General features: G+C 44.0%; 1 protein-coding gene across 1 annotated transcript; it reads right to left on the bottom strand.

Moving 5' to 3' along the window:
- Positions 1 to 591: 591 nt before the first annotated feature.
- On the bottom strand, positions 592 to 6192 carry LOC113834242 (protein NYNRIN-like). Its single transcript, XM_027401967.1, has 2 exons — positions 6143 to 6192; positions 592 to 2748 (listed from the first exon to the last, which is right to left on the bottom strand). Exon 2 carries the CDS (start codon positions 2003 to 2005, stop codon positions 707 to 709), a length of 1299 nt encoding a protein of 432 aa, XP_027257768.1. The 5' UTR covers positions 2006 to 2748; positions 6143 to 6192; the 3' UTR covers positions 592 to 706.
- Between the last annotated feature and the right edge of the window lie 7253 nt (positions 6193 to 13445).

Raw genomic sequence — 13445 nt, 5'->3', positions numbered from 1 at the left:
CGCTTGTTAGGGGGCGGGGTTAGGGTCATCCAGGTGTTTTGTTCTTACAATCCCGGCTGTTGTTTATTATAAAAGTTAGAGAATTGGGCGTGGCAGGTTAGGGAAGTAGGGGCGAAGATGTCTTAAGGCTGCTTCCTGCTGGCCTGGGGCGTTGATCGTCTTTGGGGGGTTGGGGGTGCTGCCACGTCCTGGAGTTGATTGTTGTTTCATTGTAGTCCGGGCCACTCTGGTGCCTTTTAGTCCTGGCAAGATGTTTGTAGAATAGAGGACAAGGTTAAGTTTAGAAAAAAATTTTTTCTTAGGTCCTGTCATTTGACGGGAAGATTGTAAGATGAGGGAGGGGTTCCCGAGGAGTCCCAAGATGAGGGAAGGGAAATTGGGACTGGGGAAGGGTTGGATATTACCTGGAGTGAATCTGACCTGTTTGGATCTGATTCGGCTCCCTGGAACTTATAAGAGTCCTTAAAGTTTGGGAAAACAAAGATTAGACATATTAAATCATATCTAGGTGGTATGAAATCTTTCTGGTTACCTTTAACCAGAAGGCACAAACACTTGGTGATCCTTGTATCTTTAGATCCATGGTTTTTAGGCTGGCATTCCTGTAACAACAGCTAAGTAAATTATTGTGAGATACTTTGGAAATTAATGAGCAGAGTGTAATTAGAAGCAGGAAAGTTTAAAACAGCCTTGTAAAACTTGAGCCTTATTCTTCTGAAATAGGAGGTAAAGTGGATGATTTCAGTGTCCTCTGAAACCTAAGGGAACAGGGTCCTGTTGTAGAAACTGTGTATGAAGGGCGAGTCTCAGGTGGAGAAGTAAAGGGCTTGAGGTGGGATAAGTGAATCCAGTGGGGAAGGCCCTCAAGCTTAGCTGCTGTTGGAGTGACAAGAATTACTTTGAAAGGGCCCTTCCACTTAGGAGACAGGGGGGAGGGGCTCTGGTCTGGGGGAGAAAGAAGTACTTGATCCCCTATGTTAATTGGAGAGGTACAGGGGGTGGCACATGGCCGAGGTAGAGAGTGGTCAGCAAATTCCCAAAGGAGGGAACGGAGGTGATGAAGTAAAGGTGTGAGCAAGCGATCAGGGAGAGGCGAGGGTTTAGGTGAGAGGCCAGGTGTTAGAGCCGGCCGCCCGTACATGAGTTCAAAGGGTGAGATGAAAAGTGGTTGTTTAGGGAGAGCCCTAAGCCTGAAAAGGGCCAGAGGCAGAAGCTTTACCCAGTCAAGGTGAAGTTCCTGTGACATTTTAACCAGAACAGTCTTTAAAGAACGGTTAGTTCTCTCCACCTTCCCTGAGGACTGGGGGTGGTATGGAATATGAAAATGCCAAGGAATATTGAGAGCTTTAGACAGGGTTTGAGAGATCTGAGAGGTAAACTCAGGACCATTGTCTGACTGAAGAGAGGCTGGAATCCCAAACCGGGGGATAATTTCCCTGAGAAGGATGTTAGAGACAGTCTGAGCTTTCTTGTTAGTAGTAGGAAACGCTTCTACCCATCCTGAGAAAGTATCCACTAGTACCAGGAGGTATTTAACTCGCCTGACTGTGGGCATGTGGGTGAAGTCAAGTTGCCAGTCAGTCCCTGGGAGAGAGCCCCTAGCCTGGTGGGTGGGAAAAGGGGAGTTACGATACTTGGAATTAGGGTTTGACATCTGACAGGTTTTACAGGAGGCAGTGATAGTTTTTAAGAAATTTAAGTCCTCAGAAGTAGGTTTGAGGTGAGCCTTGACAAACAGAGAAAGAGCCTTACTGTTAGGGTGGAAAAGCTGGTGTAAGTAGGACAGAATTTGTCTCATGTTAGGAGGTGGCTGTGAGGATGTGGGTTGTAGTGTATGAACTCCCTGTGGTGGGTGAGGTAGATCTGGGCCTCGGAGGGCTGCAGCCCTAGCTGCTCTATCAGCCCGATTATTGCCCCTAGAGATAACGGAGCTGTCAGTCTGGTGTGACCGACAGTGAATAATTCCTATAGCTTTGGGGAGGTGAGAGGCCCTTAGCATAGCCATAATATAATCTGAGTTAGTTATGGATCCTCCTCTTGTAGTAAGTAGCCCACGTTCCTTCCAAATAGCTGCGTGGGACAGGAGGATATGAAAAGCATATTTAGAGTCTGTGTAAACATTTAGAGAATGTCCCTGTGCCAATTGAAAGGCACGGGTGAGGGCTATTAATTCAGCCTGTTGGTTAGTAGTGTGGGCAGGAAGTGCCCGTGCTTCTACCACCCTGGTGTCTGACACTATGCCATAGCCCGCTTTACGGGTCCCCTCATGTAAAAAGGAGCTGCCATCTGTGTACCAGGTATAGGTGGCCTGAGGTAGTGTGCCCTCCTGTATGTGTGAAGGGTGGGGCAATAGTTCCTCTAAGGTTTCAATGCAGGAATGAGTTGGAGAATAGTTAGCATTAGGTTGAGGTAGAAGATTTGAGATATTAAGGGGTGGGCAAGATTGGAAAGTAAGTGTGGCATCTTCTATTAATGCCACCTGGAGGGAAAGAACTCGGGAAGGAGGTAGAGTTTGTAAGCCTCTGTAGGTTAGGAGAAGGGACAGGTTGTGATGAGAGAAGACAGTGATGGGTGACCCAAAGGTTAGTTTCTTTGACTCACGGATGAGAAGCTCAGCAGCTGCTAAAGCACGTATGCAGGATGCCCATCCTTGGGTGGTTAGGTCTAGCTTCTTTGACAGATAAGCTACAGGTGCAAAGGAAGGTCCTAGCTGGTGACCTAGAACTCCAAGGGCAAATCCTTCTTTTTCTGTTACATAGAGGGAGAAAGGACGAGTTAAATCTGGTAGGTGAAGAGCAGGGGCTTTTAGGAGAGCCTGTTTAAGTCTCTGAAAGGGCTTAGTAACAGGGTTAAGGAGGGGTTCATGGGGAGGTCCGAGAGCTGCCTCATAAAGGGGGCGGGCAAGGAGGGAGTAAGAGGGGATCCAGGTACGTAAGAAGCCAGCTATTCCCAGAAATGATAAAATCTCCTCTTTAGTAGAAGGAACTGCAAGAGACCCGATTAAGTTTTTTCTGTCTACAGTAATAGCTTTGTGGGTTGGGGTAATGGTTAGTCCCAAATAGGTAACCTGAGTGGTAGACAATTGAACCTTAGAAGGTGAGACTCTGTAACCCCTGCTAGACAGGAAATTTAGGAGGGTGGAAGTGTCAGTCCGGCTAACTTCCAAGGAGGGGCTACAAAGTAAAATATCATCTACATACTGTATGAACTTGGATTTAGGGAAAGACAGAGAGAGCAGGTCAGAAGCCAGGGCCTGACCAAAAAGGTGTGGGCTGTCCCGGAAACCCTGAGGTAGGACAGTCCAGGTGAGCTGAGTGGAGACATGAGTATCTGGATCAGTCCAGGTGAAAGCAAAGATATTTTGAGACCGGGTGTGGAGGGGTATAGAGAAAAAGGCATCCTTAAGGTCTAAAACTGAGAAGTGAGATGTCCCCGGGGGGATAGTAGAGAGGAGTGTATAAGGGTTAGGAACCACAGGATGGAGGGGCACGACCGCAGAGTTAATTAGCCGGAGGTCCTGAACCAGACGAAAAGTCCCATTAGGTTTTTTTACTGCCAGTATAGGGGTGTTAAAGGGGGAGGAGGTAGGACGAAGCAGCTTTTTCCTTAGGAGGTCAGAGATAATAGGTTTAAGTCCCTTAAGGCTTTGGAGTGGGAGTGGGTACTGAACTTGAGCAACGTACTTAGAGGGATCCTGTAACTGAATGACAATGGGGGGATGGTGTCTAGCCACAGAAGGGTTCTGGGTGTCCCAGACCTTGGGGTCTACCTGAGAGGCTGGTAAAGGAAATGACGTATTGGACCCCGTAGGTTGAGTAGCTAGAAGGAGGAGGAGGGGAGCAGCAGGCGAGTCTGGAGTTAGGCGAATGTGGGGAGCAAAGGAAATAGACGCTCCCACTTTAGCTAGGAGGTCCCTCCCTAGTAAAGGTACCGGACAAGTCGGTATAACCAAAAACGAATGAGTAAGGGGAATCCCCCTAAAAATACAGCTAAGCGGTGGAGTCTGCTGAGGTAAGTAAGGCTGTCCTCCTACCCCGACAATAGGAAGACGAGAAGGGGAGGTAGGTCCCCAAAACTCCTTTAGGACTGAGTATGTGGCACCGGTGTCCAAAAGGAAAGAGATAGACCTCCCTGATACTTTAATGTCCACCCGGGGCTCCCTTTCAGAGATGATGGTGGTCGGGTCAAGGGAGCCAGGGTCCCGTCATTCATAGTCCTCATCTATAGCCAGAGCTAAGAGATCGACTGGAAGGCCGCCTGTGTTTGATGTCCTCTTGTCACCTGGGACACGGGGACAGTCCACTGACCAATGGCCTACTTCCTGGCATCTAGGACATGGCTTTCGTGGTGCGCGGGGGTTCGGGCAACCCCGGGCCCAGTGCCCTTTTTGACCACATTTGAAGCATGGACGCTGTGGTACTCTGGCCCCGGAGGGCAAGGGATCCCGGGCGGATGCTGAGGCCGGTCGGACAGCTTCAGCTAGCATCTGGTATCTGTTCTTAAGGGTCTGGCCATCTCTCCCATGGTACACCTTAAACGCCACTCTTAGGGCCTCATCCTGTGGAGTTAGGGGTCCTTTCTCCAAATTTTTAAGTTTAGCCCTAATGTCGGGGCAGCTCTGAGCAAAAAAGTATGTCATGAGAAGTTGTCTTCCCTCTAGCGTCTCAGGGTCTAAGTTAGTATACTGCAAAAAGGCCTGTTTAAGACGCTGTAGGAATTGGGAAGGATTCTCTGATTTGTCCTGAACTATATCTAGGAGTTTATCATAATTTATGGGCTTTAGGGCAGCCTTACGGAGACCAGACATTAAACAGGTTACGAATTGGTCTCTAGCCAGGATACCACCCGGGGTGTTATAATCCCAGTGGGGTTCCTTCTCCGGAACAGCATCATTCCCAGTAGGGTGAGTTGGCTGAGTCTGATGTATCTCATCTGCACATGCCCTCGCATAATTCCAAACTCGCTCGCGCTCCTCATGTAGTAAGTTATTACTTAAAATCATGAAGACATCATGAAAAGTAAGGCTATAAGACTGTGCAATATACTGAAATTCCTTTATAAAGGCAGTGGGGTTAGAAGTATAAGATCCTAATCTGTGCTGAATCTGAGAGAGCTCTGATAGTGGGAAGGGAACGTGAACTCTAACCACGCCGTCCACACCAGCTACCTCACGCAAGGGGAGGATGGTGGCCGGATCAGCTTTAGTAGCCCTGGATCCGGTCCTAGAACGGGTAATAGGTGGGGTGAAGGTAGGAGCCAAGAGTGGTTGTTTAGAAGTAGCTGAGTCAGAGGAAGCCGGAGCGGGGACGGTTGAAACAGAAGAGAGGGAAGGTTCAAGGATCTTAGTAGAAGCTTTAGAAGGCGCAGCTGAAGGGTGAAGGCGAACCGGTGGAGGTTCATCAGCTGGATCCAAGTCTATAAGATTTAATTCAGGCTTAGATTCCATAGCCAGAAGAATTGGGGATGAGGAGGGAGAGAGAGAGTGTTTAGCAGATAGATAGAAAAAAGCCTGTACATAAGGTAACTCCTTCCATTTTCCGGTTTGCTGACAGAAGTTAGATAAGTCCCGTAAAACCTCGGGGTCTAATGTCCCGTTTGGGGGCCAGTGAGACTGGTTTTCTAAGGAATACCTAGGCCATTTTTTAGTACTGAGATATGTGAGTCTAGATGCCTTAATTAACGGCATTAGGTTGAAGGGTTTTAAGTTTTCTAAAAGACATCCCAGCGGTGTGGATGGGCTTATTTCCTTAGTTGGCTTATTCCCCATGGGTGAAAAAGTTAAAAACCGGTAAAAGCCCCTCTCCGGATGCTCGTCAGCCCGGGGGGGTACCGAGGGGCCTTAGCCCGATAGACCCTGGGTCTGAACAGGGACTCAGCTGTCCCGAAGAAGAAAAAGAAAACAGAAAATCCCACAGTCCCGCAGCGCAGCGACTAACCGCCAAGGGAGCAAGTAGCTACTGATGGGACCACCCTTAGGAAGTAAGCCAAGAGAGATTGTCGGCGAAGGGGGTCGACCGTAACCGTGAAGGTCGTGGCCGGGTGCTCCCCCGCCTCCAAGAACACCAGAGGGGTGCCGGACGATCAACGGTCAGTCCCTCGGGTTCAGGGAGACGTTTACGCTGACTGAAAGGGGTAGCCTTACCGAATTGGGTCCGGTGTTGTATGCAGAATCCAGCAAACCGGTGATCTGGAATGTGGGTTGTTTATTCGCGTGATAAGGATGTCCTCGGCCCAACACGTGCCCGCCAGCGGGACGTGGAGGGGGGTACCAAGGGCAGAGCCTTCCCACGTCCAGGGCGCCAAATGTTGTTCTTTTGTTTAAGCTACAGCTGCTAATAAGGAAAGGAACAACGAATAATCAACCCACGTGGAGTTTATTTATCAGAGAGGGGGGAAAGGGGGGATGGGCAGTCAGCCAACCCTAGGGAAGCCGAGAGAAAAGGGGGAAGAGGGGTGTGGGGCAGGACCTTTTAAAGGGAAGATTGCATATGCGCAGTAGGGCAAAGGTCGAAAGGCATGGCGGGTGAGTGAGTACCCGCTTGTTAGGGGGCGGGGTTAGGGTCATCCAGGTGTTTTGTTCTTACAAGGGGTACTTGGTAATTTTTCATTCAACACCAGAATTCATTTTCCCTTTGTAAAGTCTATGTGATTTTCAATGACTGTCTCACATACATCTTATTCAATTTACATTACTTTTTCTATTGTCAATTTTATTTTCTCAGAGAAATTTAAGCCCTGAACATCTGCCCTTACATTTAATAATTTCATAACATATTCTACTTTTACAGAGAATATGAGGTTCAGACTCTTCTAGGGTGCTATAAATATTCTACATGCATAAAACTAATATCTGGTTATTTATGATGTCTTTCATATGACTAGTCTTCTCAATGACTCGTATAGCAAATAATTACATGGGTATAGATCTTAAAAAAAAAGCACTAAAGTTCATGAATTTTTCCTCAAAGTCGAAGATCTTTTATGTCAGTAAAAAGTATGAAGGAAATTACTTAGCATTGTGTAAGGCAGAAGCTGCTATGAAGCCTAAAATCTCATTTCTTCCAAGAAAACCTTATACATGAGTAAGTAATAGTGCTGTCTGCCACACAGGTGACTTAAATATAATACTGCAATTCTGTTGGTATTCAGGTTTATTATCTGGCATGAACATAGGGGCTTCGTTATTTTAACCAAGAGGAATTCTCTGAATGCAACTACGTCAGAGTTCAGCCAAATTGAAAGAAGATAGGGAAAGGATTATTTCTCATTCTCTGGCCTAAGGTCTTCAGTTGCCTCCTTTTCTTCTTAATTTTCTTTCATTTTATTTTTTTCTTACATCTTTGTTTTAAATTTTTTTCTTTTTTTTCATCCCTTGGCTCCCTTCCCTCCCCACTCATTTTAAAATATTTTTAATTGAAATACAATTACCTCACTTCTCTCCCCTCTCTTGCCTCCCTCCAGCCTCTTTCAGCTACCCACGCATGTACGTACACACACACACACACACACACACACACACACACACACACACACACAAATACATCATAGGTGATTGGGTGTTTCTTCATCTTCGTAACTGGAAAGAGAGGTAGTCTGTCAATGTTCACACTGCCAGACTAAATCAGTCATAGGAGAAGGAATTCATATTTAGAGTTGATAACTTCTGTTTTGAAAGGTATTGAAGTTAAGAATCTAATCATTTGCCCCCAGACAGCTCTGGGCATAACTGAAGTAACTAAATACAAATGCTTTAGGCTGAGAGTCTTCAGTATGCTGTGCAATGTTAAAGACTGCTCTGTGAAAAGTATAGTGTTTCTAATGAAGGGTGTTCTTGTTCTCAGGAAGTTGTCATTTCTCCAGACCTGGTTAGGGCAGGAAAGTAGAAGGCCTGGAGCCAAGGACAGGAGTGCCAGGGACATATTTGCTTGTCTTCTGCCTGAACTACCCTGAAGATGGTAGCATCTCAGATGGATTCAAGATCTCCAAGGCTAATGAGAGTTTGACATTGGAGGTCCTCCCAGTTAAAGGATGCAGGGAACAATAAACTAACAGAAAATATTCTTTGGTTAGGAGATCTGTAAAAATTCCTATTTAGGCTGCAAATCTATAATTTCAGTTTTTACATGTGTCAAATACTCACTTCTTTCATAAAAGTCTCCTATATATTATACTGAGTAAAATTTTGTAACAATAGAGATTTTCTCTATAGATTACAAGGTATGGCACCCTAAATCTTGCACTTACTTTTGTTATTGTTGATGTTGCCATATGAATCTCATTCTCTAGTATTCACTTTTGAATTTTGTTCTCTTTGCCACTGACTCTCAATGTGGACATGTAACCCATTTTAACCAATTGAACAATGGTGTAAGAAGCCTAGTATATAGATTTTGCACATATGAGGCTTTCTTGCTTCTGTTGAATTTTATTGGTCTGAATGTTCACCTGAAAGATGAAGGTTTACAGAGGGAGAAACTCAGCCATTTTACTTGTCCTAAGTGAGCCAAACACTCAAATGAAACCCTCCAAATACATTCACATGAGTGAGTACAGGCAATTCCGAGAGGAGTACTGATTGAACTGCCTCACGGAAGTTATCATTGTTTTAAGATTCTTAAGTTTTGTACTGGGGAAATGACTCAGTTGATAGTATGCTTGCCATGCAAGCATGAGGAACTGAGTTTGAATCTCCAGCACCCACATTGAAAAAAAAAAAATCCAGGCACGGCAATGCATGCCTGAAACTCCAGTTCTTGAGTAAGCAAGAAATAGGAAGATCCCTGGGACCTGCTGGTCATCATTACTTCAGTGAGTAATCAAGTATCAATAAATAAAGTGGGAAACAATAGAGATAGACATTGATTTCTGCACCACCACCACCCCCAAATTCTAAGATTCAGGAGTTACTTTGACAGCACCAGATGTTTGATACAAACACTGTGTGGTATTAATATTGGGTTCTGTGTTGCAAAAAAAAAAAAAAAATGAATGGAGCATCTAGGAGTCTGAAACAAACAGATCTCTACAAGTTTGAGCCAGCTTGATCAACATAGCAAGCTCCAGGCCAGTCAAGTCTATGTAGTGAGACCTTGTCTCAAAAACAAAGTAACTAAAAATAGAGGACTGTAAGAATAGAGTAAGGGTGTGCTGGAAAAATTTAGAAAGTCAAAACAGTTATTTCTTGGGTGAGACTATTAATTCATTCAGGGGTGAGTGAGAAAGCAAGACTCTTCAGTAAGGGAGCAGACAAAAACTATAGTCTGCTCTTTTCCCTGGGTCAGATTCATGAGGAGTCACAGACTTTTATTGAGTCCTATTAACTTCCATAGTCTCCCCCGTCAGGCTATCTTGGTTGATAGTTTTATCAATGTTCAGATAAAGATGTGGTAAAAGTTTATCAACAGTACAGATGTCGACAGCTCAGGATTTAAAATACTAAGTGTTTGAATCATGATTCTAAAATGCTCCAATAGTTTAGAAAAATGGGCCAAATGATTTTAATACAAACACAATCTGATGTTTTTCTGTTGGCTTAGTGGCTGTACATGAATCTACTGATACTTTAATTATTATCTATGGCCCCACACCCCACAGTCAATACTCCACTGTCCACCCAGGCTTCAGTCTGGAGGTCCTCCTGGTCCTGAAGCTCTGGCTCTGCTGCAGCTTCGAGATATGTAGGTTTAAACTAAGTCTCTATCATTCTATTTACCAACAAAGACTCAGAAGATGTGAGGGTGAAAGCCTGCTAGATCAGAGAAGCTGAGAAGCAACCAGCTGACCTTGCTTTTTGGCCAGAGACCCAGCAAGAGACGTGTCTTTTCAGTCATCCCCAAACCAAAAGGCACCATCAAACTCAAGTCCCCACCCTTTCCTTCCTGTGACTCTTCTCTATCCAAATTGCTGGCTTCTCTAAGGCCAATTCCGGTCAGCTAGTCGCTAGCTACACCCCCTGATTCAAGGTAAACTTTAACTAATAGTCTGATCCAAATTCCCTCAACACAAGCTAAATCCTTAGGCTTACATACAGAATTGGAGAATCATGCTTTTCAAACTTTGCATTAAAAAACAACAGGGGCACATGTGTACTCTCAGATACTTGTGAGGCTGATGTTAGAGCAGCATGAATTTGAGGCTAGTGTGGCCACCACAGTGAAAACCCATCTCAAAGAAGAGGAGGAGGGAGGAAAGGAAGAAGAGGAGGGAAAGAGAGGGGAGGGGAAGGAAGACGAGGAGGAAGAACTACCACTAACCAGGCTCAAAAAAACAATTCTAAATGGCTAGATGGCTCAGAAGATGAAAGAGCTTGAAATACAAGGCTGAGGACCCAAGTTTGATCTCAAGAACTCATGTAAAAAAAGCTGGATGCAGTAGTAAATATGTCTGTACTCCCGGCACTTTGTCAAGATGGAAGACAGAGACAGGGCTTACAGGCCAGCCATTTTGGAGTACGGGAAGTGATAGAAATAAGAAAAGAGATCTTATTTCAACAAGGCCCAAGGAGAGAACAGACTCTTAAAAGGAGTCCTCTGACCACAACATAGGCACTCAAGTACACACACACCATCACTCACACATCACAACTCTGTGTGTGTGTGTGTGTGTGTGTGTGTGTGTGTACACACACACACACACACACACACACACACATATATATATATATGATAAAATAAATCTATACAAAGACAGTGTAAACAAAGCACAAGAGCCTGAGGTAGCTGCAAGCGCACTGAGAGGCAAGAACGGGATGGGGTTGCCAACCCTAATGACAATCTTGGCTGCAATGGAAATGCCCTGCCCTGAGGAATTGCACCAGTGCTGTCTGCTTTGGTCAGGCGACATCCACATTCACTTCTTCTAGCTACAGCAATATTATTGTAGAATAAACAGATACGACCTAGAGGAGGAAAGACAGAGTGGAGCAAAGTGTGGAGTCTGTAGGATAGATGAACTGCTTTCCCCCAAAGTACTCACAAAAACAATTGAAAAAAGGAATGGCTTATTTGGGCTTCCAGTTTTAGTTGTCACAGCAGGGATGGAACAGCTCAGATTAGGGCAGTAGGAGTGTGTGGCAGAGACTGTTCACATCAAAGAGGACCAAGAAACAGAGAGCAGAAGGCCAGCTATGCTAGCCCACATTTGGGGTTTATTAATCCTTGTTAATTACATACACTGTGGTACCTCATGTGTATGCTCAGAGGTGTATTTTGATCTTATGGGAGATTCTAAATCTAGTCAAGTTGACACTGAAGATGAACGATCACATCATACAGGAACAAGTAGAGAAAATGAATGACTGCATAAAAGCCCATGTGGCTTTCAAATATCAGAAAGCTCATCATGAAGAAACGACTATGGGCTTGTTGTCTGTGGCTCCTAAGAACAAGTGTTTAGTCAGAGTCTGAGAGGAAAACTATATTCAACTCGAGTTCAGTTGCTGCCAGGTACATTTTGTACAATGCATCCTTTCACAGAAAATGTTAAGGGTTGTGTTTCCAGAACATTTCAGAAATTTGACCCTTTCTATTTGTAAGCATGCCCTCGACCAGACATCCCCCCCCCCCAAAAAATAAATAAAAATCAGAGGATATCTCTCTACAACATGCTGAGATGGTTCCAGGAGAGATATTCGGGGAGTCACCCAGTGGTACTGAGAAGTGACAAACTTTCTCTAATCTCTGGAGGAGAGGCTGATTAAAAAACAAACCTCACGAAAACCTTAAGAACCTCATCTACTCATTCCTCAGTATTTTCAGAGCACTGCCTCAGGGCCAGGGACTGTAATAAGAACACTGAGTTGAAAAATACCATTATTATTTTCAAAGAACTTTATCTCATAGGGAGACAGAGGCAATAGATCATGTGACCGAAACTGATGGACTGCATTCCCCTAAGCAGATCATATTTATCATCCCCAACTTGAGACAAATATCAATAGATTGTTTTCAATTCTTGAACATTTTGCTATACTTAATTCCTTATCTTCTGGGGTTTAAAAGATGCATACTTATTAAGAAGATGAATGCCTTCCTAATTCATTGGGATTATTTACTGTCAGAAACAGATGGAGGATCTGGATGCTTTCCCAGCACTGCTGATATGTGCAAACCTCTACTTACAGTTATCATGTTAATAAACTATAACTCTGGCAGACATTATCACTCAATCCAAAACCTAAATCCTTGAGTTTACATCATACACAATACTTACTTCTCCCAACTCCCTATAGAGATCCATCCTTCCTACCCAGTACTAGCCAAGCAGTGTATTAGAGACTGCTACATATAAAATGTTGTCCACTAACAAAATAGACAGATGAATTTCAACTTAATTTGTCTTAAAGATTTTTCACACTTGAGATTTTTCCATTGTTTAGTCCATGCTATTCAATTATTTATAAAGCATTCCTAATACTAGAAAAATTGTAATTGTATATAGTTATAACCCACTTCAAGTTTTCTAGTGACTTTCCTTCTTGAAGTTTATCAGAAAATTGTCATTAATCATGCTCTATAAATATAGACATTTAGAAATATTGACATTAACCCTAATCTCTCTCCAATTTACATATACATATCATATAACATATACATATCACATGTAACTGAAAAAAATTTTGAAAAAATTTTGTCCTCACACAATATATTTGAATCACACTTTTCCCTTCTCCCAACTCTTCCCAGGTCCTCCCCGTTCCCCTACCTATCCACTCCATGCTCTTTCTTTCTCTCTCTTTAAAAAAGCAAATGAAGTACACAGAGAAAAAAACTTTACAAAACCACAAAACTAGAAACCAAAATATACAAGCAAAAGGCCAGCAAGACCCCCAAAAAAGCCCAAATAAAGCAATATGAGACAAAAAAAATCTATGAAAATGTCATAGACCTTGTTTTGTGCTGACCATCTCCTGCTGGGCATGGGGTCTACCCTGAAGGGTTGTTAATATAACCGGTAAGATTCTGCTGGAGAAGACAATTTTTCATTGCAAATAAGTACCAATTGCACATAACTTCTTGGTTAGGGATAGGAGCCATGACCACTCAGTGCTGGGACGATATATAGCCTGAACCTGTGAAAACCTTGTACAGGCTGCCACAGTGTCTGTGAATTCCTATGTGCAACAGTACTACTATGCCAGGAGGGCACTGTTTCCTTGGAATCATCTCTCACCTCCAGCTCTTACGATCTTTGTGCCTCCTCTGTATAGACCCCTGAGCCCTGAGGGGAGGGCTTTGATATAAAGACACTCCATTAAGAACTGAGTACCCCAGTGTCTCTAACCTTCTGCACATTGTCCAGTTGTGAGTTTCTGTGTTAGCTGCCATCTACTGCAAGAAGCTTCTATAATGATGGGCTGAGAGGCACTGATCTATAGGTATAGCAGTATGTCATTAGGTAATTTTGTTGGTATATTCCTTTAGCAGGACAATAATATTTGGTCTTCC

Source organism: Cricetulus griseus, chromosome 2 (assembly GCF_003668045.3).
Source record: "Cricetulus griseus strain 17A/GY chromosome 2, alternate assembly CriGri-PICRH-1.0, whole genome shotgun sequence".
NCBI classification, from domain to species: Eukaryota; Metazoa; Chordata; class Mammalia; order Rodentia; family Cricetidae; genus Cricetulus; species Cricetulus griseus.
This window is presented reverse-complemented; position numbering and strand designations above follow the sequence as displayed.

Coding starts and splice junctions, on each gene's coding strand:
- LOC113834242 (XM_027401967.1), bottom strand. CDS start 2,005: ATGGCTATGCTAAGGGCCTCTCACCTCCCCAAAGCTATAGGAATTATT.